This window comes from Triticum urartu, chromosome 7A (genome assembly GCF_056163025.1).
Source record: "Triticum urartu cultivar PI428250 chromosome 7A, HENAU_Tu73, whole genome shotgun sequence".
In the NCBI taxonomy this organism is placed as follows: Eukaryota; Viridiplantae; Streptophyta; class Magnoliopsida; order Poales; family Poaceae; genus Triticum; species Triticum urartu.
The window spans coordinates 672,755,638-672,778,501 of record NC_141879.1 but is presented as its reverse complement, the minus strand read 5'-3'; the positions used below and the strand labels follow the sequence as shown (position 1 = coordinate 672,778,501).

Here is a 22,864-nt window from a genome sequence, read left to right as displayed (position 1 = left end):
ATTTTCCTTGACTTTGCCGTTCTCGCAAGCCATTTTTAATTGTTGTTTCCTCTTTGGAATAATTGTTTGTGAATTTGTTTAGGAGGACAAAAGAATTCTGCTGAATTGTAGCGGCGCCGTCGAGAGATTGATGAAGGAAAACGTCCTGTGTTGGGTTCTTCAGGTTTACCTTGCCTTTTTGCATTTTGATTTATTCCTCCCCCGCTTCTTAACTTGTTCCCGCTGATGGGGTGTCTTTCCCGGGTATAGAGTCTAGACATGTTTCTTCCGTGTGGTTGTTCCCATCTTTTGGGGCCTCTTTATCTCGGCCGTAGGTGTTGGCAGTCAAGCCAACCACGGGTATTCTCTTCTTCGAGATCTAGACCATCTTTTGTGTCTGGGTGTCACTAGACTTAAATTCTCGATCTACACTCACAGCTAAAACATGACAATTTGAACCGTTGATTAATGCAAGAGATTGAAGATACAACTCATGGAATCTGAAGAATTAGAAAAAAGGTCAAAATTCATTTTTGTTTCAAAGGTGGACGGTTGACTTTTTTATTTAACTGATTCTGAACGTCCAAGGTATCTGTTTTATTCTACTATGGACTTTATTGCCGCATTAGCATATATTTTTTTGCGAGATGCTGCATTATCATTTATGTTCTTGCATATTCTGTTGGTCCTTAATGCTGCCACTGACGACCAAGTGCTGCATATTTATTTCTCTTTATAGGAAAATGTAACACATACAACTATGATTAGCACATTCTTTTTAGTATTTACATTGGCATTCTTTTGTCACTGGACAATTTTTTGTCACATATAATGATGTTTATGAATCTGTTCATGTATTTTCGAGCTTTAGATGAGTATATATACTACCAACCCTTGCTTGTCCTTTCAGACTAGGCCTACCAGGCTACCACAAGGTCACCTCAGTTGATTTCAGACTAGGCGAGCTCCTGGATAGCCTTTGCAACTCGATGCTCGGTAATGCCTTGTGTACTATACTTTTACCCTGATGGTTGTACGACTCAACGTGGCTAGCAGATTCACTTGATTCTTTACTTGATCTTTCTTCTCCTGGGATAACCATGGCCCATGGGCATGGATGCTTGTGTCACTGGTATCAGACGACATAATGTCTTATGTATATCACTGCTCTTTGCAGGGATGCGGTGGCATGTGAGAGGACAAGCAGGCGTGGGGCTATTTATGGTCGTCTGATCATTGTACTTTGGGACATTGTACTTTTAGGACGTAATGTGCACTTTTGGTTGTTATTTTAAATTTCCCATGTCTTCATATGTCTTTCAAATTCTTGACATCTGCACTAATAGCCTAAACCTCCATGGCATGATCCATCGGAGTATTTTGTTTGTTGTACGATTTTCAAGTGCGACCTTCCAATTTATGTTGTAACTGATAGGTTTGGCACCTCGGATAAGTTCTTGAAATACCAATGTCATATTTGGATTAGAAAAATAAGATTTAGTTCGATCATGCATGCAATTGCAATAACCCTACTCTGAGCTTTTATATACTGGTTAAAATAGTTAAATCTTCTAGATTCTTTTGCATATTTTCTTGGAATTATATTGGTCTATGAGAGCACCTTAGTTTTCACTAAGCGATAAAATACAATTTCTATTTCCGTAATACAGGTCATTAGTGGTCACTTGGGATGGGTGTGATCTGTAGCATTTGATCCAGGGAACAGATGGTTTTGTCTTGGTTCCGCTGATAGGGCAATAACGGTAAACCCCACAACCTACATTCCTTTCTTAGAAATATAAGTTGAATTCATGTATACATGCAAGTAGTTGATACAACAACCTATTAGTTACTCAGAGGCTTTCTGTATTGGTGTCTGCAATTTTTAATGTTACATGCATCTATTTTTATTACATAAAGTTTTTTCAGCTTTGGGACTCCATGTTGATGCGTTTTTACCTTAACATCTTATTATCTATTTTTCTTTAGGCAAGGAAGAAGGTTGTAGAGTGCGGATGGATGTGAAAAGGAAGAGGATGGATGCGAGAAGAGAGAAGAGGGGTGAAAGAGGATATGGCTAGAAAGACGGAGAAGGACAGGGTGGAGGCGCTTCTTGAGGATTTTTGTCTGACTGATTTCATACTCTCTTATAAATCATGGTTAGCTAGGTAAACCTTTTGTACAACAGCTCTTGTTCAAAAGGAAGTTTCATCTTTCGGCTTCTTATTTTAGGTCAATATCAAGTACAGTTTAGTTAATTTATATTGATGTTTATGTTTGAAAATGACTATTACCATTCTGGTTGAATGGGGGCATGGATAGAAGAGATTGTGAGTCGGGTATGGTGATGCCAACATTGTATTGGTGGCAGATAGATTTAAGTAAGGTCACTATTAAATCACCAAAATAAGTCTGCCCCCGTTGCAATGCACGGGCAATGGGAGAAATGTGATGTCCATGTAAGTGTTTAAAGGTAACAAGTTAGACATGATTAATATTGTGCATGAGCTATTCGTAATTCAATTCAATTTTGAATCTGTGCAAGTTGATTTCTGGGAGAACACAAGTGCAACATAAGGCCAAAGTCGTTGATGGCACTGCGAGGCCCAGCTAGGACCTCGTCGGAGACAAGGACGACACTTCAAGCGGTAGTGAGGAGTGGTGTCACAGTCGGAGGCAAGGAAGAAGGTTTGTAAGGGTGTGGTGGTTCATCGGAAAAGTCTGGTCGCTAGGCTGGTTCAGAGGAATGGTCGGGGGTGGCGGCCGCGGCTAGCGGATCGGCGGGTGGTGGTTGGCTGTTAAGGAGGAAGAAGTTGGAGGTAGAAGACAAACAACAACCATTCAATGAAGATCCAACGTTGCTCGAGGAGTGTCGTCATAGTCGAAGGCGGGAAGAGGGTTGACAGGTGTAGGTGGGGGTGTGATGGCTCGCCGAAAAAATCTGGTCGCCGGAGTGGTCCAGAGGGATGGTCGAGGGTGGCGAGAGGGGTGGGCAAGGAAGCAAGGCGGTCGGGGGTGGCGGCGACGGGTGGATCGGCCGGTGGTAGTTGGCGGTTCAGTAAGAGGAAGAGGCCGGAGGTAGAGGATAAACAACAACCATCCGATGAAGATCCAACAGCCCAGAAAAATCAACTTTGCATCAAATTTCTTAGTCTAACATATAGCGTCACCCTTAATATTGAGACATTTAGAATATTTTTGACCATATCTATATGAAAAAAATATCAACTTATGCAATACGAAAGTTATACATTATAAAAGTTGAACTCATGATGCATCTAATGATATTGATTCCATATTGTGATTATTTGTATTTTCTATAGAGTTGGTAAACTTTACAAAGTTTGATTTTAGACAAATTTTATATGCGAGTACAAAGGACTGATAGGAGTACTATGTTGCTTTCTACATGTCTTATGGCCTTATTAAAGATCTTCGCTTCTATGGCTTTAAGCATAAGATGTTATTTTTGTAGCACATTTCTGATAAGTTTTTTTTTCTATAAGGATATAATTTCAATCACGTTCTAAAATATAAATGGGATTTGGTGATAAGTCATCATTGTGTTTGTTCATAATCTCTCAGACACGACAACTTTCATGTCAAATGTGGTCTAGAAATGTTCTTCGATAAATATGTTTTTAGCTCTTAATATTTTGGTATGGTCGTAAATTTATCAATTCATATATCACTTTGATAAATAATTTTTAGTTGGGAGAATCAAGAAAGAAAGAAAAGAAGAGAGCTTTAAGGGTATAAAAGTAGTTGTCCATGCAGCCCGTTGCAACGCACGGGCATTCTACTAGTAATAATAGATAATTACTTAAGCAATCTGGATTTCCACGGCGTGCTGTGCCGGATTATGTTTTATCTTCACGGACGATGAACCAGATCCACAGTTACCACTGCGTTAGTCCCACGTCAGTAGTTTACATGCTATTCGACCGCTTTATTAAGCTCGGCCTCGGCTATCACTAAGTGGAATAACTAGGGACATGTATGGTAATGCGGTAGAGCTATATCATAGTTCTATAGGGTTGCAAGCGTATTAGATGAGTCACCTTTTGTACTAATCAGAGGAGTAAACATATGTATTGCAAGCTAAGAACAGGGATTATAGAGTTTCAACTATAAATCATACTGTATATTTTTACTAACTAGCAAGATGCCCATGCGTTGCACGGAACATCAATATGCATTGTATGAGTAGTTTATCTTATGGGAGAAAAAGATGAACGGGGGAATGCCTTATTTGCAAATGTGGAGAGAGGTGTGGGTATCTTTTTATAAAATTGCCATAGTTTCTTTTCTATCCGTCAGATATAAATCGAGTGGACTATATTGCAAAATGGTAGGAACACCATCATCACCAACTCTTTTTTTATAAGAGTAGAGATAACTACAGAAGGTTATTGCTGAACTGACCAATGAGCATTATGATCTTTCTTGCACAGTTTACACCTGAGATGCGCGTGGATTGTCCAGGGAATAATGAACTATCTCCTGGCTCGAAGGGGCTTCAGATACGTCCAACATTATTTGAGATCCATCATCACAGTTTGGAGAATGTTTGATGCCCTAGGGAGCAGCACATAGAGGGTGCCATCGCTGTTCCTTTTGTTTCTCATCGCATCCCTTCGTTCGCAAAGTTAAAGAGGTATGACCATTTCGTCATTCACGATTAGTTAGCCTTAAACCCCACTGGCCTCAGATTTTTTGGGTGTGCAGGTGCACCTAGATCCACCCAACTGCTACTGATATCTTCCACCTAGATTAGCTTCTTCAAACCGCCAGATCGATCTACTTTTCTTTGGCACACTGCCTCAATCTGGTCCCTTGAAGCTACAAGGCTTATAAGAAAGATGCTTCTTGAGTTTTATTGTTGAAAGATAGTTGGAATACGAGAAGAGAGTAAACTATTTGGCTAGCTAGCGTACAATTTCGCGCAGATCTAGAGAAAGTTTGCATGTGCTTGCTAACAAAATGTCCATAAACATGACATAGGGGTCATGATACAGCTAATAATTGTCAAGATTTCCATAGACCATAGGTTGTAGCCAATGTGAATATGAGCATGTTTTTACGACGTGCCATAACATGTTCGTAACCATGACTAGAGGTTCATGAGATGGCTAAATTGTAGATATGTATAACCATAAAGAACCGGAAACTGCCAAGAGAAATTTTTGTGGAGAGATAAGCCCAACTGCCAATGAAGAACTGCAAACTGCATTTTTAAATGCATAAACTGTTCACAAATTGAAGTATTTTGTTCTGTTTATTGTTCGGCTTCACTATCTGTGGAGTATTTTCTCTCTATGAAAGGGGAAAAAAAGGAAAGGCTAGGGCCTCCTTAAATTTGCTCTGGCTTAGAGACAAAACTCTGTTTGTTTTGTTTGCATGCTACAGACCTTAATGTGGACCTTACCATGTCGACAGCTAGCTGGGTTAGAGGAGGAAGTTCTCCTATGTGTTTTTCTTTTCTTACCTAAATTTGAGATCCAAATAGTTCAGGATGCTAGCAAGAATATATGGGGAATATTTTGTCGAAACCTGCCACAATTCAATAGTTGCTGACTCCAAACTCTGTTTATGTACCGTGTTGACGAGGCGAGCATGCATTATGCGCCTCATGATTTTGTAATTATAGTTCATGATTTTTGACTCTTGTTGATGTGAATTTTGGTTCTCATGGACGACCGTGTAAAACATGAGTCGAGTTATGTTTATTTGTCGGCTTATGTAATGTTTGTGCACCTATGCTAGCCCGGTGCACATACAGATTTGCTCAAAATTTCAGTTCCAAATACGAAACCATAGAGTATAAAGTTGTACGTGATAACTTGTTTTAAAAATTGTTTTCCAACCTGAAATGAATACCCCCTGTATTCGACCTTTGTTGTAGGGTGGGGGCTTAGTAAAATACATGTAATCTTCTTACACCTGTAAAGTTCCACTAAGCCTCCAAACCTCAAAGGAACTTTGGGTGATAAAGATACTACGTTCTTTATTATACCTTTGAGGCTTTGAGGTTTTAGCAAGTACCTTTCGGCGGATGAATCTAACAAATACTTCACCATCCATCATGCCAGCTATCTTTTTGTTTGAACTAACGATATGGATGTAAATTAAACTTATGACTGAAAAGATTAAACAAGGTTAGCAACCTGACAACAGCCCACTTATGTAATTAGTTAGTTAGCTCTGTCTAACTAGCTGTCTGCCACTGTTATTGCGTTCAAGTGTAGATAAGGACAAGATGTGATGTGGTCTAACTAGCAACCTGACAACAGCCCACTGGTTTATTTATTTAAAGACAATACTATGACAAGAACCCCAATACTATGATAGAGTGAAACAAATAGTTAGGTAGCTTTCTTTCATTCATATACAATGGGAGCCCCTTCCTCTTCAACATTATTGAGGTGCATACTGTCCAGTCCCCAGAGCTGAACGAGCAGGAGGACATCCGTCCATCCGTCCAAAAGGTATGTTGGTGAGGCAGTTCAAGTGTACTCCTGCTTAAATTTGACCTCAGTTTTACTATTGCAGCAAAATCTAGCAAGTACAATGACGATGGTGCTGGATGCATTTGCATCCTACCTGGGGGACTTGCTCAAGCAGGTGGTAGAGGAAGAGCTGGGAACAATGTTGGGAGTCTCTGGCGAGATCGACAAGTTGGGCGACAAGTTCCAGGACCTCAAGAACTTCCTCGCTGACGCTGATAGGAGGAACATCACCGACGAGACTGTCCAAGAGTGGGTGGGGCAGCTCAAGCGGGCCATGTATGAAGCTGCTGACATCCTCGACCTTTGCCAGCTCAAGGCCATGGAGCGTGGACCATCCACCGTAGATGCAGGGTGTTTTAATCCCTTGCTTTTCTGCATGCGCAATCCCTTCCATGCTCATGAGATCGGCACCCATATCAAGGCTCTCAACCAGAGGCTTGACTCCATCAAGAAGCGCAGTGCTGCTTTCAACTTTATTAATCTCAGGTCCTATGAGGATCATAGCCGTCATGATAACCTTAGCCGGGAGACGATAGGGGACTTTGACCAGTCGGCTGTAGTTGGGGACAAGATTGAAGAAGACACAAGAGCACTAGTGGCCCAGATCATGCAAACCGGAAAGGAGGTCAATGATGACATCATGGTGGTTGCCATCGTAGGTGCCGGCGGGATTGACAAGACCACCCTCGCGCAGAAGGTTTTCAATGATGAGACCATCCAAGGTGAGTTCAGTAAAAAGTTATGGTTAAGCATCAACCAAAACTTCAGTGATGTTGAGCTGCTGAGAAGAGCCATCATCGAAGCCAGAGGAGACCACTCATCAGCTGGGAATGTAAAGGCCATGCTTCACCAAACCCTCAAGGACACCTTGATTGGCCAGAAGACTTTACTCATAATGGATGATGTCTGGGACCATGGAGCATGGGAGAATGTGCTCAAAATACCCTTTGTCAATGCTGCTGCTTCGGGAAGCAGAGTTCTTATCACCACTAGAGATGAAGGTGTAGCTCGAAAAATGGTGGCCATATGGCCCTACCACCATGTTAACACATTATTGCCTGAAGATGCTTGGTCATTGCTCAAGAGGCAGGTCCGTACTTAATTAAACACTGATCTCTAAATCAAGTGAATAGTCTATCTACATCTATTTATTAACATTCCTATGTTAATTAAGGGAAATTATAGGATGCTTCCAAATTAGTTACATGTAATTCATTGGCTTAATATTACCTCTTGGAAGGTAAGAGTTATCATAATCTTACAGGACCAATGTTACTTTGATAGTGTCAACAAAGCATAGCGCTAAACAAGGAAATACATCACAACACCAATTGGGTTTTCCACATTTTATTTATACCCACATTACACACGTTCAAGACACATGTGTCGTTTTTACTACTTAAGATTTATCGGTTATATTCATGTAATTGATAAGCTTTTCTTATATTCAATCTCGTTTTCCAACTTTCGGGTGAAGATCTAAGTGTTCATCTACTCAACAATGTCATAGGACATAATATAAATGAAAAGTTGTTTTAAGATGGAAAAAATAACAATTCAGTTAACCCCTAACGGTACAAAAAAATATAACACAAAAATTAACTAGAATAGAAGTTGGTATTAGTTTTGCTAGAGACATTGCACGTAAATTCAAGCCAGCAATGTTGGGGCTACTACCTGTTGAACATTTTAGGTGAGTGGGAGAAAATAATTTCACGTGACCGTAAAATATAAGAAAACCAATAAGTGATTGATTTCTGCTAAATTTTGAGTACAAGTTTTTATAGCAGCGATGAGAGAGCAGTATAAAGTGTATGTACGCATGTATGTACCTACGTACGTCTTTGTGCGTGTGTAGGAGCAAGATAAGTCAATACATTTAAAAAGAATTATTTATGACATTTATTTCTGTAATTTGAATGTTTATAAAGTTAACTTTGTGGAATCGATTGCATAAATCTTGGTATATATGAGCAAGATAAGTAAATACACTTTTTTTAAATTCTTTATGACATTTACTTTCTGTAATTTGAATATTTACATAGTCTAACCTATCTTGATAAATGGATAGATACATCAAGTAGTCCTCTCGCCTCTTATAAGAAGTAAATTTGAGTGCCTTATTCAGAGGAGCTTGGTACATAGTTAATTAACTATATTTGTCCCTTGTACCATGTTCGCAGGTACTCTCAAGTAGATAGACGAAGACCACACAAATACGCTAAAGGATATCGGACTGAAAATTATAGAAAAATGTGGTTATTTACCACTTGCCGCTAAAGTAATGGGAGGACTATTGCGTGAAAGAGGAGGGCTACGTCGTTATTGGGAGCATGTTTTGGATGATTCTAAATGGTCAGTAACTAAAATGCCCCTAGAGATCAACTATACAGTATACTTAAGCTATGAATATATGCCTTCATATTTGAAGCAGTGCTTTCTATACTACTCTCTTCTTCCTAAAAGTAAACCTTATAATATGGATCAAGTAGTAGCAATGTGGATGAGCGAAGGTTTTCTTCATGGAAACTCCAGTGATTTAGAAGAATTGGGAAGAAATTACTACAAGGAGTTGCTATGCAGGAACCTTATAGAGCCAGATAAATTGTATGTTGCTCCATGGATTTCCAGCATGCATGATATTGTTCGCTCATTTGCTCATTACATGACTAAGTATGAAGCACTTATAGCTCAAGATGGAGAAAATGATATTCTTACTAAACTTAGTTCACAAAAGTTTCTTCGGTTGACCATAGAAACCAATCAATTGCAATCAGATGAAGTTGACTGGAAATCTCTACATGAGCAACAATCGTTGAGAACATTAATCTCAACTATCCAGATCAAGATGAAACCTGGTGATTCATTTATTATGTTTTCTAGTCTGCGGACTCTACATATAGAATTTGCTAATGTGGTTTCACTGGTTGAATCGTTGCATCAACTCAAGCACCTGAGGTATTTGAAGCTAGTAAATACCAATATATCTGTACTTCCAGGGAACATTGGCAAGATGAAACTATTGCAATTCCTTGACCTTCATGGATGTGAAAATTTGGTGAATCTTCCTGGTAGCATTGTGAAACTTGGCCAGCTGAGGTTACTTGAGCTTCCCAGTTTAAGTGTGATACCTAGAGGGTTCCGTACCCTAACAAATATGAGGAAACTAAATTGGTTTCGAGCCCACATGGATGGTGAATGGTGCAGTTTGGATGAGTTAGAGTCTATTTCCCAACTCAGGTTCCTTACTTTATATGAATTGGAGAACGTATCTGCTGCCCCATGTGCTGCTAATGCTAGGCTTGGTGATAAAAAGCATCTTATCAGATTGTCTTTATTCTGCACCAGCAGACTGGAAAATGATGGGTTGATAAAAGAGAAAGAAGGTGTCCCTGAGGAAGAGCAGCGGCGAATCAAGAAGGTGTTCAATGAGCTCTCCCCTCCACACAGTATAGATAATATTATAATTGGTGGTTATTTTGGCAAGCAACTCCCAACTTGGATGATGTCTGCGTCCATGGTGCCCCTCAATAACTTGACATATATTATGTTTGTTGACTTGGCTTGCTGCACACAACTTCCCGATGGGTTGTGTCAGCTCCCGAACCTGCAGTTCTTTAAGGTAGACCGTGCTCCATGCATCAGACGTGTTGAGGCTGAATTCTTGCAGGCGGCGGCAACTCCATTTCCAAGGTTAAATGAGATGTACTTACTAGGAATGGTGCAATGGGAAGAGTGGGAGTGGGAGGAGCAAGTACAAGCCATGCCTAGGTTGGAGAAGCTTATGCTCAGGAAATGCAAACTGAGGCATATTCCTACAGGCGTTGCCACCAATGCAAGGGCTTTGAAGGAATTATTCCTACAAGACATTCAACACCTCAACTACCTTGAGAGCTTTTCTTCTGTTGTTGAGCTTACAATGCTTCGAATCCCCTACATGGAGAGGATCACTAATCTCCCCAATCTGCAGAAGCTCACGATCACCGATTGCCCAAAGCTGAAGGTGCTAGAAAGTATCCCCGCACTTGAGAGGCTGATCCTGCAGGATTATGTCATGGAAGAACTCCCCAAATACATGCGGGATATAAAATCCAAGGCATTTGCAGCTATTTTGCAGGATATGGCTGCTATCTTCGTTAGCCACGGGACAATCTGGTCCTGAGTGGGATAAGTTCAGCCATGTGGAGCATGTCAAGGCATATGCATGTGATGAAAACAACCCAAGAAAATGGTACGTTCTATACACAAGAGACAACGGCAAGCTGGAATCCAATATTAGCAACTCTACCATACTTCAAGGTACAGAAAGTCAAGCATAAAAGCTTTGTCTTAATTTGTTTGAACACTCTGATTCTGCCAGTTTATAAGGTCGTTTGATTTAATCTCCTGCCTTTTGTCCATATATGTTGCATGATGACCGGATATATTTTACCTTTGTTTGTTTAGGTGCTACAATGGCTGCAGAGGACGAACGACAAGCAGCAGCAGCAGTTGCATCTGGTCCAGGAGATGAAAACAAGGAACAAGAAGCACACCGACCGCAAACAGCAGATATAGGAAAGGGGAAAGTGCATGATAGCTAGCCAAGGAGATCAGACCAGACCGCCCTCTCCAGTGAATTAATCTGGTATTCTTTTTTGTCTGCTATTAGTAACTGTGCTTCAAGCCGCAGTTCCGTTCTTAGTTGCCATATTAGCAGATCGATACAAGCAGAACATTGCCTATTGAAGCTGGCTCTTGCACATTTCCCTTTCTGTGCAGGCAATACCTGGCTGGCAATGGAGCCAGAGTCTGCTCCATTGTAACTTTGTATGCATGTTATACTACTTGCCATGTTGCCCTGAAAAGGATTAAATCTTGACAATCAAAAGGAGATTCTTTCCAAGCATGACTTCCAGCGAATTTTCCACATGCCTCTTTGAAGATTCCCAGAAATTATGTGAACGTTTGACTGATCCATCCGGTATTCTTTGGACGAACGAACACAACTACATGAGACATAATCATGAGAGGATAATAACAATGCCCGCATGATCACGTATGGAACAACAATTTTAATAGACAGAAATGGGAGAAGAATTTTTCACATGCATCGGGAATACGGTAGAAGCAGTATTAGTTGCTTCAAAACAGAATAATACACTGACTAACTGGACTGGAGAGCAATGAAAAATACGACTAATTAAGAGGCATCACTTACCAGTTACCACAGCATCGTTACCTATATTCCATATCTATCTGAATACTGCATCCTCCTATACTCCTATGCTTAAACTTACTGTGCAAGTGCACTTAACGTATCAAGTTGCTTTCATCCTTTACATCGTGGACAGTTCAGTTCTTGCATATGTTCCTTCTTTAGCAGTTCAACTTGAAGGAACTATTCTCATATTGTGTCAATCATTGGTCGATCATCGAGTAAAGGGGCAGCCCCAGTGCATGTAGCTCCCGCTTGCGCAGGGTCTGGGAAAGGGTCCGACCACTTTGGGTCTATTGTACGCAGCCTTTCCCTACATTTCTGCAAGAGGCTGTTTTCAGGACTTGAACCCGTGACCTCATGGTCACAAGGCAGCAGCTTTACATGCCTTATTTCACTACGGGTCAATTTCCTGTTTCTTCTGTGAGAAAAGGAAGAACGGATGCCCGCCTCGCAAACCCGATGGTGAGTTGCTTTGATGCTCTTGTTTGAATTAATTATTATCACGGATTGGCTACCGGTTACAGGCACTCTTTGCTGCCTGTCTTGATCCTAATTATGCTTCATTTACAATTGTGATGTTCTTCTTTGCAAAAGCAATATAGAGTACGTTCTTTTACAGTCCAGGACATGTTAATTAACTACCTCAAAAACATCTTTAAGGGTACTGTAACTCTCTTTTGGTTCCCTGTACAGGAGCATTTTACAGTCAAGTTGCTTTCCACCACCTTCTGCTCTCCGCTTCTCCTGCAAGCTTGCACCATCTTCGCAACTGATATTTGCATCCAGGTCTGTCGTATCATTTTGCGCGTGCAAGCATGTGTTTGTGTTCCATGCATCTTTAGGGGTTCAACTTGAAGGAAAAATTCCCACAGTGGTGTCGGTCACCGTTTTGATCTTCTGCAAGCGGGTCCCGTCGTGGTTTCACTATCAATCCATTTCCCGTTTTTTGCAAGAAAAGAAGGAATAGATGCGCGTTGCAACTAATAAGTTGCTTTGATTCCTTCATTGAATTATTACGAGCAATGATCGAGCTCTCTTCCTCACCTATATATCATTGTCCTAAATTAGGCTCCGCCTGAAAAAAAAAATCTTCTGTTTAGAATTATCAGTAGCAAAAACATTACTCTAACAGGAGTAATGCCACCCTTACGGAATGAGAGGTACAGAGTGACGTGGCATCATCTGATTGAAAAGCACGTACGGCCCCCACCCAGTGAAATTCAGGGACGAATTGGGAGAGGACACGTGCATATTTCTGTAGGCTTCAGTTCTTGTACGATCACCAAGCTAATTCTCAGTCATTTTGAGACCGAGGTAGCACATGTACATCACAGTAAGTCATGGTAGGATTTCAAGGTTGATTGGTTTGCTACCAACACTTGACAAGCCAAAATTTGGTTAAATCAAAAGTTACCAACATTTGGCAACCTTTTGTGAGATTTGCAACGAAAATTGTTACAGTTTTGCTAGAACTCATCTAGATGAGATTTAATTTGGTCTCATTCATCTTTTATAGCCATTGGATGTGATGCTATAAGATGCGTGTGTGCTGACGTGGGTTGTATCCATTCTTGTTTTTTAGGTGAATGAGACCAAATTACATCTCATCTAGATGAGTTCTAAGTACTCCCAAATTGTTATGTAACCAATCTCTAGGCAATATTTGGCATCAAACCAGTTAGCCTCTTCTTTACATCATTGCCAGTACACTCGCTCGCACCAAGATTCTGTACTGACTTCTTTCAAAAAAATAAATTATACTGGTGCTATATAGTGGAGCACGAGCTTACTGGACAGGGTCAGGAGCAGACCACTGTCGTCCTACTGTCTTCACTTGTGTCATCTCTTGCTCTCTTCTTCTTTTCTTCTCTCCGGCCCGATCGTCTCAGCGGCTCGGCGGCCAGCTTAGACCCTCGTCAACCCTAGATAGCTGGAGCATCTACCAGCATGTCCAACTGCATGGACGTCTCGGCCACGCCGTCCCCGGAGCCGCCCCCGCCGACGGCGGCGCTGGACTACGACGCGGCGGTGATCCTGGCGGCGATGCTGTGCGCGCTGGTGTGCGCGCTGGGGCTCAACTCCGTGCTCCAGCAGTGCGTGGCGCGGTGCGCCCGCCGCGCCGTGGCCGACCCCGCCGGATGGGTGGCGCACCGCCGCGCCAACGCCGGGCTCAAGCGCGAGGCCCTCGTCGCGCTGCCCGTCGCCACCTACGCCGGCGAGAAGAAGCAGCAGCAGCAGCACGCGTCCGCCAGCGGCGCCGGGTGCGCCATCTGCCTGTCGGACTTCGCCGACGGGGAGACCATCCGGGTGCTCCCCGTGTGCGGCCATCGGTTCCATGTGCTCTGCGTCGACAGATGGCTCACCTCGCGCTGCTCGTGCCCCACGTGCCGGCGCCGCCTCTCCCCTGACCGCGCCGACGCCGGAGAAGGGCAGCACCGCCGCGAACTGCAAGTTTTGAACGCCGTGTGATGATATGATCCATCAATTCGCCTCTTTTTGCGTTGCTTTGGAGTTTAGATCACTGTCCCGGCGTGCTGCTTTGTATGTCAGGTTCCGGCCATGATGATGACCTGTTTGATGGTTTGCTTTGCCAGCCATCTTGAGAGCTTTTTCATTTTTGGCAATAAACGATCATCATGAGTTTTTTTAACATTACTGTGTATTCTTTGACAAGTCATCGATTTTAATTTCACATTTGCTATTCATCTCTTGCGTGAAATTTCGATCCGCACCGTTCGACTTTGGGCGAAGCACTGAGGCAGAGACGGGGATGCCGCAACGAGCGTGAGCGATGCACGGGGATGCCAGCCTAGGCCGAGTCAGGAGCGACTAGGGGCTAGGGACGACACGACACCATCGTCATCGATGGAGGGGAGTGAGAGGTTGACGGGGTTTGGGTGCAGGGGAGGTCGCTGGTGACGGAGATCGTGTCGGGGTTTAGAGGGACTATTGGGGAGGCGGCAATACGACAGGAAGGGTGGGACGACGAGGCGTGCGCAACAGCAGCACTGCACGTTGGTGGTGCGGGGCGGGGAGGTGGGGGGAGGGGGGTAAGCCGACAGTTGTGGGAGGGTTCAAGATGAACATGACAAACAGACACGAGACGGTCAGGAACCGTTGGATGTGAATATTACGGACCAGAAAATCTATTAAAACTTGCAACTGACAAACATGTGACCCCTTTTTACTTTGATTTTCAAAAATATCACGTCAACAAGTAACAAGCCCTTGCCAGCACCACCGTCGGTCAGCCCCACCTCCGGTGCCCATACGAGACTTGGAGGTGCTAGTCCCGCCAGTTGGGAGGAATCCTATACTTCCTTACGTTAGTTTTAGTGGTTTGGTCGGGGTGGCAAGGCGGCCGTAACGTTACAAAGTTACAATAATGTCCTCCTTGTCTACCCCTACTTGGGCCAAGGGCGTGCGGAGATGAGTCTTTGATGGATCTTCTTGGATCGGGTCAGCATTGGTATTTTCGTATTTGTGGATCTCCTTAGATCCGTCGGCGTTCGTCTTCGACAAATCCATATGGATCCGACCGGCCCTTGTTTTTGCCCGTGTATTTGCGAGTATACGACCCTTTCAATTTACGCTTCTCATCGTCGACGGTGGTTGCCATTTTGGAGCTTTAGCATCTCGTTTTCTCACATGTCTACAACAAAGTTTCTTTTGGCTCCGATGAGGGAGGGATGATGACAGTGACGTACCTTCGGCTTGCGATAGGTGATTCATGGACCTAGTTGTAATTTTTATTACATATCGAAATCTTTGTGTTGTTGCATATTGTTAACACTCCCTCCGTTCCTGAATATTTGTCTGTCTAGAGATTTCAACAAGTGACTGAAGCAAAATGAGTGAATCTACAATCTAAAATATGTCTATATACATCTGTATGTGGTAGTCCATTTGAAATCTCTAAAAAAAACAAATATTTAGAAACGGAGGAAGTAGATTAGAGGACTTCTTGGAAAAAAAATTAACTTTAGTTCTTAGCCATGCATCCATTGTGTGAGTGCATGAGGAATGCGACATTGAGCAACTAGCCGTGTAGATAGGAACAGGATAGGCAGTGAACTCACGGTCAGAACAGATGACACGGTAAAGTAGGAGAATTTGGATGTGATACGCAGGGTTATCTTGGGGGCCGCCGCATGTGATGCCCCTCCACCGGAGAGCCCACTTGACGGCAAGGCAGGAATGGGATGTGATGAGGACGGCGACCCTGCCGGTCACCGGAGTCGCCCAATCGGCATCCGAGTTCGTATCATCAGGATCTAAAATCCAGAACACCTTTCCTGAATTGCTATCTAGCATTCGGATTAGAAATTCAGATACCTTTCCCGAGATATCGATCCTGCATCCCCTCAACTACGTGTCAAAGCGCAACACAACACCTGCGTGTGGAAGCGCAACACAACATTGTTGCAAAAACTTTAGACTGCAAACAACAGAGTCATCATCATCATCATCATTTCCTATCCTCTATGAAGGTGGAAACAAAACACGGATGCCACCACAGGGCCAAAGTAACAGCACTATGACTCGACGAGTCGGAGATTGGGTTTATTGTCCACCCACAACAGTTCAATTATGGGGTTTTACAGACCAGCATGAGCGTTCTGCAGCTTCAAGTCGACGCCGATTGATTTGATTGTTTTCATCGTACAGAATTATTATTATTCCAGGATACGAAAATGGCCATCAAAATTGCAGCCTTCACTTCCTACACTACGCGAGGAGACCTTCTGTGCTAAATCGTATCGTGGCATCATCGTTAGGCAACAAGAGACATGTGCCCGATCAGATCGAGGACACGGTTGCTGGATCAAGAAAACATAACAGCATAATCAGGTACACTGAAGATACGCAATAAATTAAAAGCTTGAACTGGTTAAGTGAACACTTACCTGTAGCCCCACTCGTTGTCGTACCAGGAGACGAGCTTCATGAAAGATGAACTTAGTCCCATACCAGCATTGGCATCAAATATGCTCGACCTTCAGTATAGAGAGATTTAGCGACTCCCAAGTTCCCAGCAGCTCGTTACTATTTCATGGGAACAGATACAAATACTTACCTTGTGTCACCAACGAAATCGTTTGAAACAACATCCTCATCTGTGTAGCCTAGAATACCTTTAAGCGAACCTTCTGATGCTTCCCTGGAAAAATGGTTAAATAAGTATTTTTTTCAGAGTTGGGTAAGCATATTGTTGGACTGAGAAATTTTCACAGAATAATGCTAATACAAAGTTCAAGAAACAGCTGTGGCATATTTACACTCATTTATTTAGGAAAACAAATTGGCCTTAATTCACATCAAAATTTCAACCAACGAACACTTTCCCTGTTTCTCTGTTTTTGTAAGCTGTGAGACCTACTTCTCCATTACCATGATCAAACGACACAGATAGTATGCATGGATTCAGTTGGTACCAGGGCAGGCACACCATTATATATTTCTTCCCAAGTGCTATTTCAATATTAACCTTCAACAACATGACAATTATTGTACCCTTAAGGAAAAGCATATTGTATCCTCTAACTTTAGTTTATAGAGTAACAAGCTACAGGAGTAATCCTATAAACAGTTACAGCCAAAAGATCACATACTATACCAATAAAGAGAACTTGGAATAATAAAGTTGACGAGAAGTTGACTTGGTCAGAAAGAACAGAGCAAGGTACTGATGGAAAAGGGGGTGCAACCAGCAAATCAGGAGCTAACAAATTGCGAGAATAACTGTTAGATTGGTGTACATACTTGATAGCTGCTTTCACATCTTCATAGGAAGCATTTTTCTCAAGTCGGCAGGTCAGATCAACAACAGATACGTTAGGTGTAGGAACCCGGAAGGCCATGCCAGTGAGCTTTCCATTTAAAGCTGGAAGGACCTTTCCAACAGCCTGATATCAAAGCAAGAAGTTCAACACAAGAAACCTGCAAAAACAAAACATTTTGCTCTTTCTCATTGAGCAAATTATAAACCTTTGCTGCACCCGTAGAGCTAGGGATGATGTTTTGACCAGCACCACGTCCTCCCCTCCAGTCCTTCATTGAAGGACCATCAACAGTCTTTTGAGTGGCTGGACACATCAAATAAAATTATTACGTTACATACAAATTACAACTTGGTATGTGAGCATTGGTGAACTTCTCAGCCCATGACAAGTATTAACAGGGAGAAAGAAAACCTGTTGTGGCATGGACAGTTGTCATTAGGCCTTCAAGAATGCCAAACTCCTCGTGGACAACCTGCAAACAATAAACATAAGAATCATCAAGAAGGCAGCTGGTGGCACTATTTTGCAAGAAATAAAACTGTATTATATATATAATATGCAGTGATAAAGCATATACCTTGGCAACAGGAGCAAGACAGTTGGTGGTACAACTAGCATTAGAGACGACATCCATGCTAGGGTTGTAATTCTTCTCATTTACTCCAACAACAAACATGGGAGCATCCGCTGACGGAGCCGATATCACCACTTTCTTTGCACCCCCCTGTTTAAGTGACACACAATGGAATCTCAACATTTTTGTTGTATGTAAATGGAAATTTTTCCAGGATATTAAATATATAGTCCAAAAAATGAGAAGATGACCTTCAAATGTGCTGAAGCTTTCTCAACTGTTGTAAAAACACCAGATGATTCAACAACATATTCAGCTCCAAAGTTACCCCAAGGGATATCTGACGGGTCCCTGAAATTAAAAGTGAAAGCACATAAAACAAAGCAAACCAACAATGCGTTAGGGGAGATGGGACAAGCTACATTGCCACAAGATAAAAATACCACAAGCAACGAGTTGATGAAAAACGCTTGCAAATTTCTAGGAACAACATGTACACCATAATTTTACCCAAGTGAGCATTAATCAAATAATATATTGCCTTTCAATTTTTCAATGATTATTATTTGTACATGCATGTATGCAATACTACCAAACTGCAGATGAGCACTCAGCCACTTCCATAATAGGTGCCAAGCAACGCATATCCTTATTTCCAATTCATAAAGGTTTGATGATACATGAAAAGTATACTGAGAGTGTCCATGTATTCGCAGTGAAAAGAACACTTGATATCTGAATCTGACACTTGTCAGCATTGGGGTTGATAAGAAAAGAGATATGTGACACCACCTAAGATAAAAATTACAGGTAAGTAATTAAAGAAGATTTTTGTCCTGACTTGCTAGTGAAACTGTAAGGACAAAACGAAGCATTGAGGAATCATTCATATAGAGAGCAATACTTACTAGAATATATAATTATATATTCAGCTAAACCTGGAGTATTCCTATACTCCTATTGTTACCTTTTGCTTGTAACTGAGACTTTCTTCCCATTAATCTCCAAGGTTGACTCATCCAGAACTGTTATGGTTCCTTTGAATGGACCGTGTGTGGAATCATACTTAAACATGTAGGCCTAGAAAAGGACGAATATAGTGAATGAATCAAACGGGATCTTCAGATGAAATATGATGCACCTGATACAGCTTGAGATTTAAATCTGCTGAATGAAAGAAAATAACAAAGGTACAACAAGAACAGTAAACATGACAGTTTTCTAACTGAGGACTGCACCTAACAGATTATACGAGCATAATGACACAAGCTGAGCTCCTATTTTTGGGCAAGATACATCCAACATATAATATAGCTCACACCATGGCTTGTGCAGTCCAAGTTTCCGTACACATAAGCAACTAGGGCAACAAATAGAATATGGATGTAATCTTTTCAATTTCCAGCATGCAATGAAGATCAAAAGATGGATGCTCGGTTCAAGCTTCATATATATGCAAGTCAGATAAGATCAAACAAAGCATCTCTTCACTAAAGCAAGAAGCGTATAAAATTACAGTGATGCATAATAGTTGTGTGTGTCGGTTCGTCCTGTTTCAAGAAATATCTCTACAGGAAACATATGGTGGTGGAATCGTGAATAGTTATTCAGAAGTACAGTGAAGATCACCAGTTCTCATCTAACAGCTCACTAAAAAATCATATGGAAGATCTGAAAAACGGATCATTACTTCCTCATGCTTGATATGCATATCATTTCATGAAGAATCAAACAGCTGTAAATCAAAAACAATAGTATGGTCACTTATCATCTAACAAAAGTTGCACAATGTGGATATCTGGCATTTCAAAGCATTCCAGCAGATGTTGTGCAGTCTAAAAATGAATTCTGTGCTGATTTCTTACCATGTACTTAGCATCGATAAACGGATCATTGACAGCCACAACTTCAATGTCATCTCTATCAATTGCAATTCGCAGAACTAACCTCCCAATCCGCCCAAAACCTGCAACAAAAACGTAAGTGTACCATTGTAACCAAAGATTAAAACAATTTAGAGACCACATACAACAATTTAAAAAACAGAAGAAGGTTAATGCATAGCCCAACTATCCAAATGCACCTGGTAAACATTATGAGCCTTAATGTGTCTAGACTATAAATTGTAACAATGCCATTTATTTTTGCATCCATTAAGAAACTCACCATTGATGCCGACCTTTGTCTTCTCTCCGCTAGAAGATTCTACGGAAAGTGAAAAGGTAAAACTGTGTCAGACACAACTGCAGGCTGCACCGATCTCTACAGAGCAGAGATGTTTCGTGCATTGAAGAACTTACGAGGGGTGGCAGGGGGCGCCTGTGTGGCGGTGGCTCTTACGGGCTCAATGCTTCTAGCACTACAGTTGAAGAAAAAGGCACAGTGTTACAGGTAATACAGAAGGAAGAAAAACATTGTCTTGCAGATAATATGCAATAACCATGACCATCAACTGTGAGTGCTTAGTGCGGTCAAATCACACAACAAACTGAGAACACGAGGGATCGATGCCGGGAAATTTGCAAGATCCTCCAAAGTTTGTGATCTCAGTTGTACTCTTTCCCATCCAAAAAAATGCAGGCTGACGGCCATTTGAACAAGCTGAATGAAAGAAGGCAACAAGAAGACAACTCACGGTGAGGAGGTAGCTCTGATGGATGGTAAGCTGCAGGTAACCTTGCTCCTCACACACGACGCCTGCACCATATATCACCAAATAGATCATCAGGAGAACTTTTACCGTTTTATAAGTTGCAAAAACATTGAGGTCTCTCTGTTTTTTGGACAAAAAATAAACTGCTAAATTCTGGCTAAATCAACGTGAACCAATCTAGACCTGGATTCAGGACAGCATGAATACATTCAGGAAAACCGAGCTCTGTGTTTGAACAAAAAAAAACGCTAATTTCTGGCTAAATCAACACGAACCAATCTAGACCTGGATTCAGGATAACATGAATACATTCAGGATCTGAGGCTGCTAGAGTGGGTGGAATACGACTATCAATCAAGCGGTTAAAGAACGCCAGGTTCCATTAATCGGATATCAACAGGAAAAACAAGTTGGCGCAACAGAAAAAAAAAATGCAGGCAGCCAACTCTCGCCGCGCAAACAACACTTGGATTGTAGTTCCATGAGTTCCATCAAAACAAGTGTAAGGATACCACGGGGGAGTTGGGAGATCCGGGATGGGGGGGAGGGGGCGGACCGTGAACGAGACCTTGATTGGGGCGGCGGCGCGGGATCCGGCTGCGGCCGAGGAGGCGGAGGCGCGGAGGGAGAGGGAGAGCGACGCCATGAGGTGGAGCGGGCTGCGGTTGGACGGAGGGAGGCGGAGAGGGAGAGGGAGACGGCGGCGTGGGCGGGCGTTGTGCAGCGAGCGAGCGATCTCCCTCTTCTTCGGGTCTCGGTCTCGGTCCCGAGGGCGGAGTTGTTTATGAGTTTTTATTATTCGAGTCCTTTTCTCGAGGGACCCTCCCCTGCTTTTCTTTCTTTTCCTTTGCTTCTGCTTCTCTCCCGCTTCGCCACCCTTCCAATGCAAATTATGACAATCAAAGTGTTGTTTTAGAAATTCCTTAAAAATAAAGCCGATATATACTATCCCTCTCTTTTTTTATTGCGGGATATATACTCTCTCCGTCCCATAGTGTCGTACATTACGGGACGGAGGGAGTAGAAATGGAACTCCACAAAATCTGTTGCTTGGTTTGAAGTTTTTTGTGTGCAGGTACTGGAATCGATATCTATACTTGGAGCCATTTTGAGGCGCCATTTGAGTTGTCCATCAACATAAGCCTCCGCCCCTAACCGTCGAATCGATGGTTTGCTCTCGTCGGTCAATGCCTTCGAGAATCTCTATTCTAAAATAGTGTTCGCCCCGAATTAGACGGTGCAATTGCGCATCGCGCGGCATTAGAAGAATCCTACCCACAAGCTAGCATTAGCTTGAGTTCTAGGAAACAAAAACAAGCCTCGATGATGGTCACACTGGCTTTTTCTCGCCTCTAGTGACCAAATTGGCACCAAAAATGAGGGAAACCAAGGATCAACATTTTAGGAGTATGACTTTGTACTCTTTTTTATGTGTCGCATTAGCAGTAGTGCCTTGGCGATGGATGTTGCACCACACACGATAAGAGTGTCATTGTTATATCCCTTTGACACCGTGGTGTTTGCTCATACCGATCATCGGCTTTCATCTCGATTCATGATACTTCAGTCTTTCTTAATAGCCGGTGGCAATGCTAGGTTTATTTGGTCAATGATCATTAGCTCTGCTCTTTGGTCTTTCTTCTCCCCTAGTAGGGGTTCCAAGCAGCGATTTGGACTGGTTGCATTGCAAGCAGGCCTGAAGGCCGACCCGGCGCGAAACACATTCACCGTGTCAATTCCCATTTAGTTTATTCATTTTTGTTGCACTGAAATCTGTTATTTCATTTATCTTTTAAATAAATTACTTGCCCGCGCTTTTTGGGGGGCTTTCAGGGCGGATGACGGCAAATGGGTGTTTGGGCAATATCAACATTATAAGTCTTTTTCATTGTGTCAATATCCAACAGTTTAGCGTAGTAATCATTCCAGAACTCCTTAATAATATGTGCATTTTGCAAATATGTCTCATTCCCAATGCTATCGTCATGTGTAACCTGCATACTTTTATTTGTTTATACAGACAATTCAAATTACAATTTTTTGCAGGGAGAATTTCATCCTTTTAGTTTTATCATCATGTCTCCCTATTATTCATGTTTGTATTTTTTTTGTGGGGTAAAAGCGAGTTTTATTTCAAAATTATAGAGTTACAGTCAAGAGGCAAAA

At 42.2% G+C, this 22,864-nt stretch overlaps 2 protein-coding genes and 1 pseudogene across 5 annotated transcripts; 2 read left to right on the top strand and 1 right to left on the bottom strand.

Moving 5' to 3' along the window:
* The first annotated feature begins 6,531 nt into the window (after positions 1 to 6,531).
* Positions 6,532 to 11,349, top strand: LOC125523151 (putative disease resistance protein RGA4; annotated as a pseudogene).
* Positions 11,350 to 13,468: 2,119 nt separating this feature from the next.
* LOC125521071 (putative E3 ubiquitin-protein ligase ATL44) lies at positions 13,469 to 14,343 on the top strand. Its single transcript, XM_048686129.2, has one exon. The coding sequence runs from the start codon at positions 13,636 to 13,638 to the stop codon at positions 14,155 to 14,157; it is 522 nt and encodes a 173-aa protein (XP_048542086.1). The 5' UTR covers positions 13,469 to 13,635; the 3' UTR covers positions 14,158 to 14,343.
* A 1,746-nt stretch (positions 14,344 to 16,089) lies between these two features.
* LOC125520835 (glyceraldehyde-3-phosphate dehydrogenase GAPCP2, chloroplastic) lies at positions 16,090 to 21,485 on the bottom strand. 4 transcript variants are annotated; one of them, XM_048685865.2, is made up of 14 exons: positions 21,267 to 21,485; positions 20,681 to 20,742; positions 20,346 to 20,404; positions 20,212 to 20,250; positions 19,911 to 20,011; positions 19,013 to 19,125; positions 18,297 to 18,396; positions 18,049 to 18,195; positions 17,883 to 17,943; positions 17,677 to 17,774; positions 17,452 to 17,594; positions 16,766 to 16,849; positions 16,596 to 16,685; positions 16,090 to 16,508 (listed from the first exon to the last, which is right to left on the bottom strand). In XM_048685865.2, exons 1-14 carry the CDS (start codon positions 21,342 to 21,344, stop codon positions 16,463 to 16,465), a joined length of 1,221 nt encoding a protein of 406 aa, XP_048541822.1. In that variant the 5' UTR covers positions 21,345 to 21,485; the 3' UTR covers positions 16,090 to 16,462. The 4 variants fall into 4 exon arrangements, with proteins under 4 accessions (XP_048541822.1, XP_048541820.1, XP_087393084.1 ...); XM_048685863.2 differs by having other exon boundaries at positions 21,255 to 21,482; XM_087536958.1 differs by having other exon boundaries at positions 17,883 to 18,195; positions 21,255 to 21,482.
* Between the last annotated feature and the right edge of the window lie 1,379 nt (positions 21,486 to 22,864).

Excerpts from the sequence above, each read along its gene's own strand:
- LOC125521071 (XM_048686129.2), top strand. The coding sequence starts at position 13,636 with ATGTCCAACTGCATGGACGTCTCGGCCACGCCGTCCCCGGAGCCGCCC.
- LOC125520835 (XM_087536958.1), bottom strand. The coding sequence starts at position 21,344 with ATGGCGTCGCTCTCCCTCTCCCTCCGCGCCTCCGCCTCCTCGGCCGCA. Across the intron at positions 20,743-21,254 it reads CAATCAAGGTCTCGTTCACG|GCGTCGTGTGTGAGGAGCAA; the intron begins GTCCGCCCCCTC and ends TATATGGTGCAG. Across the intron at positions 20,405-20,680 it reads ATCAGAGCTACCTCCTCACC|TGCTAGAAGCATTGAGCCCG; the intron begins GTGAGTTGTCTT and ends CTTCAACTGTAG.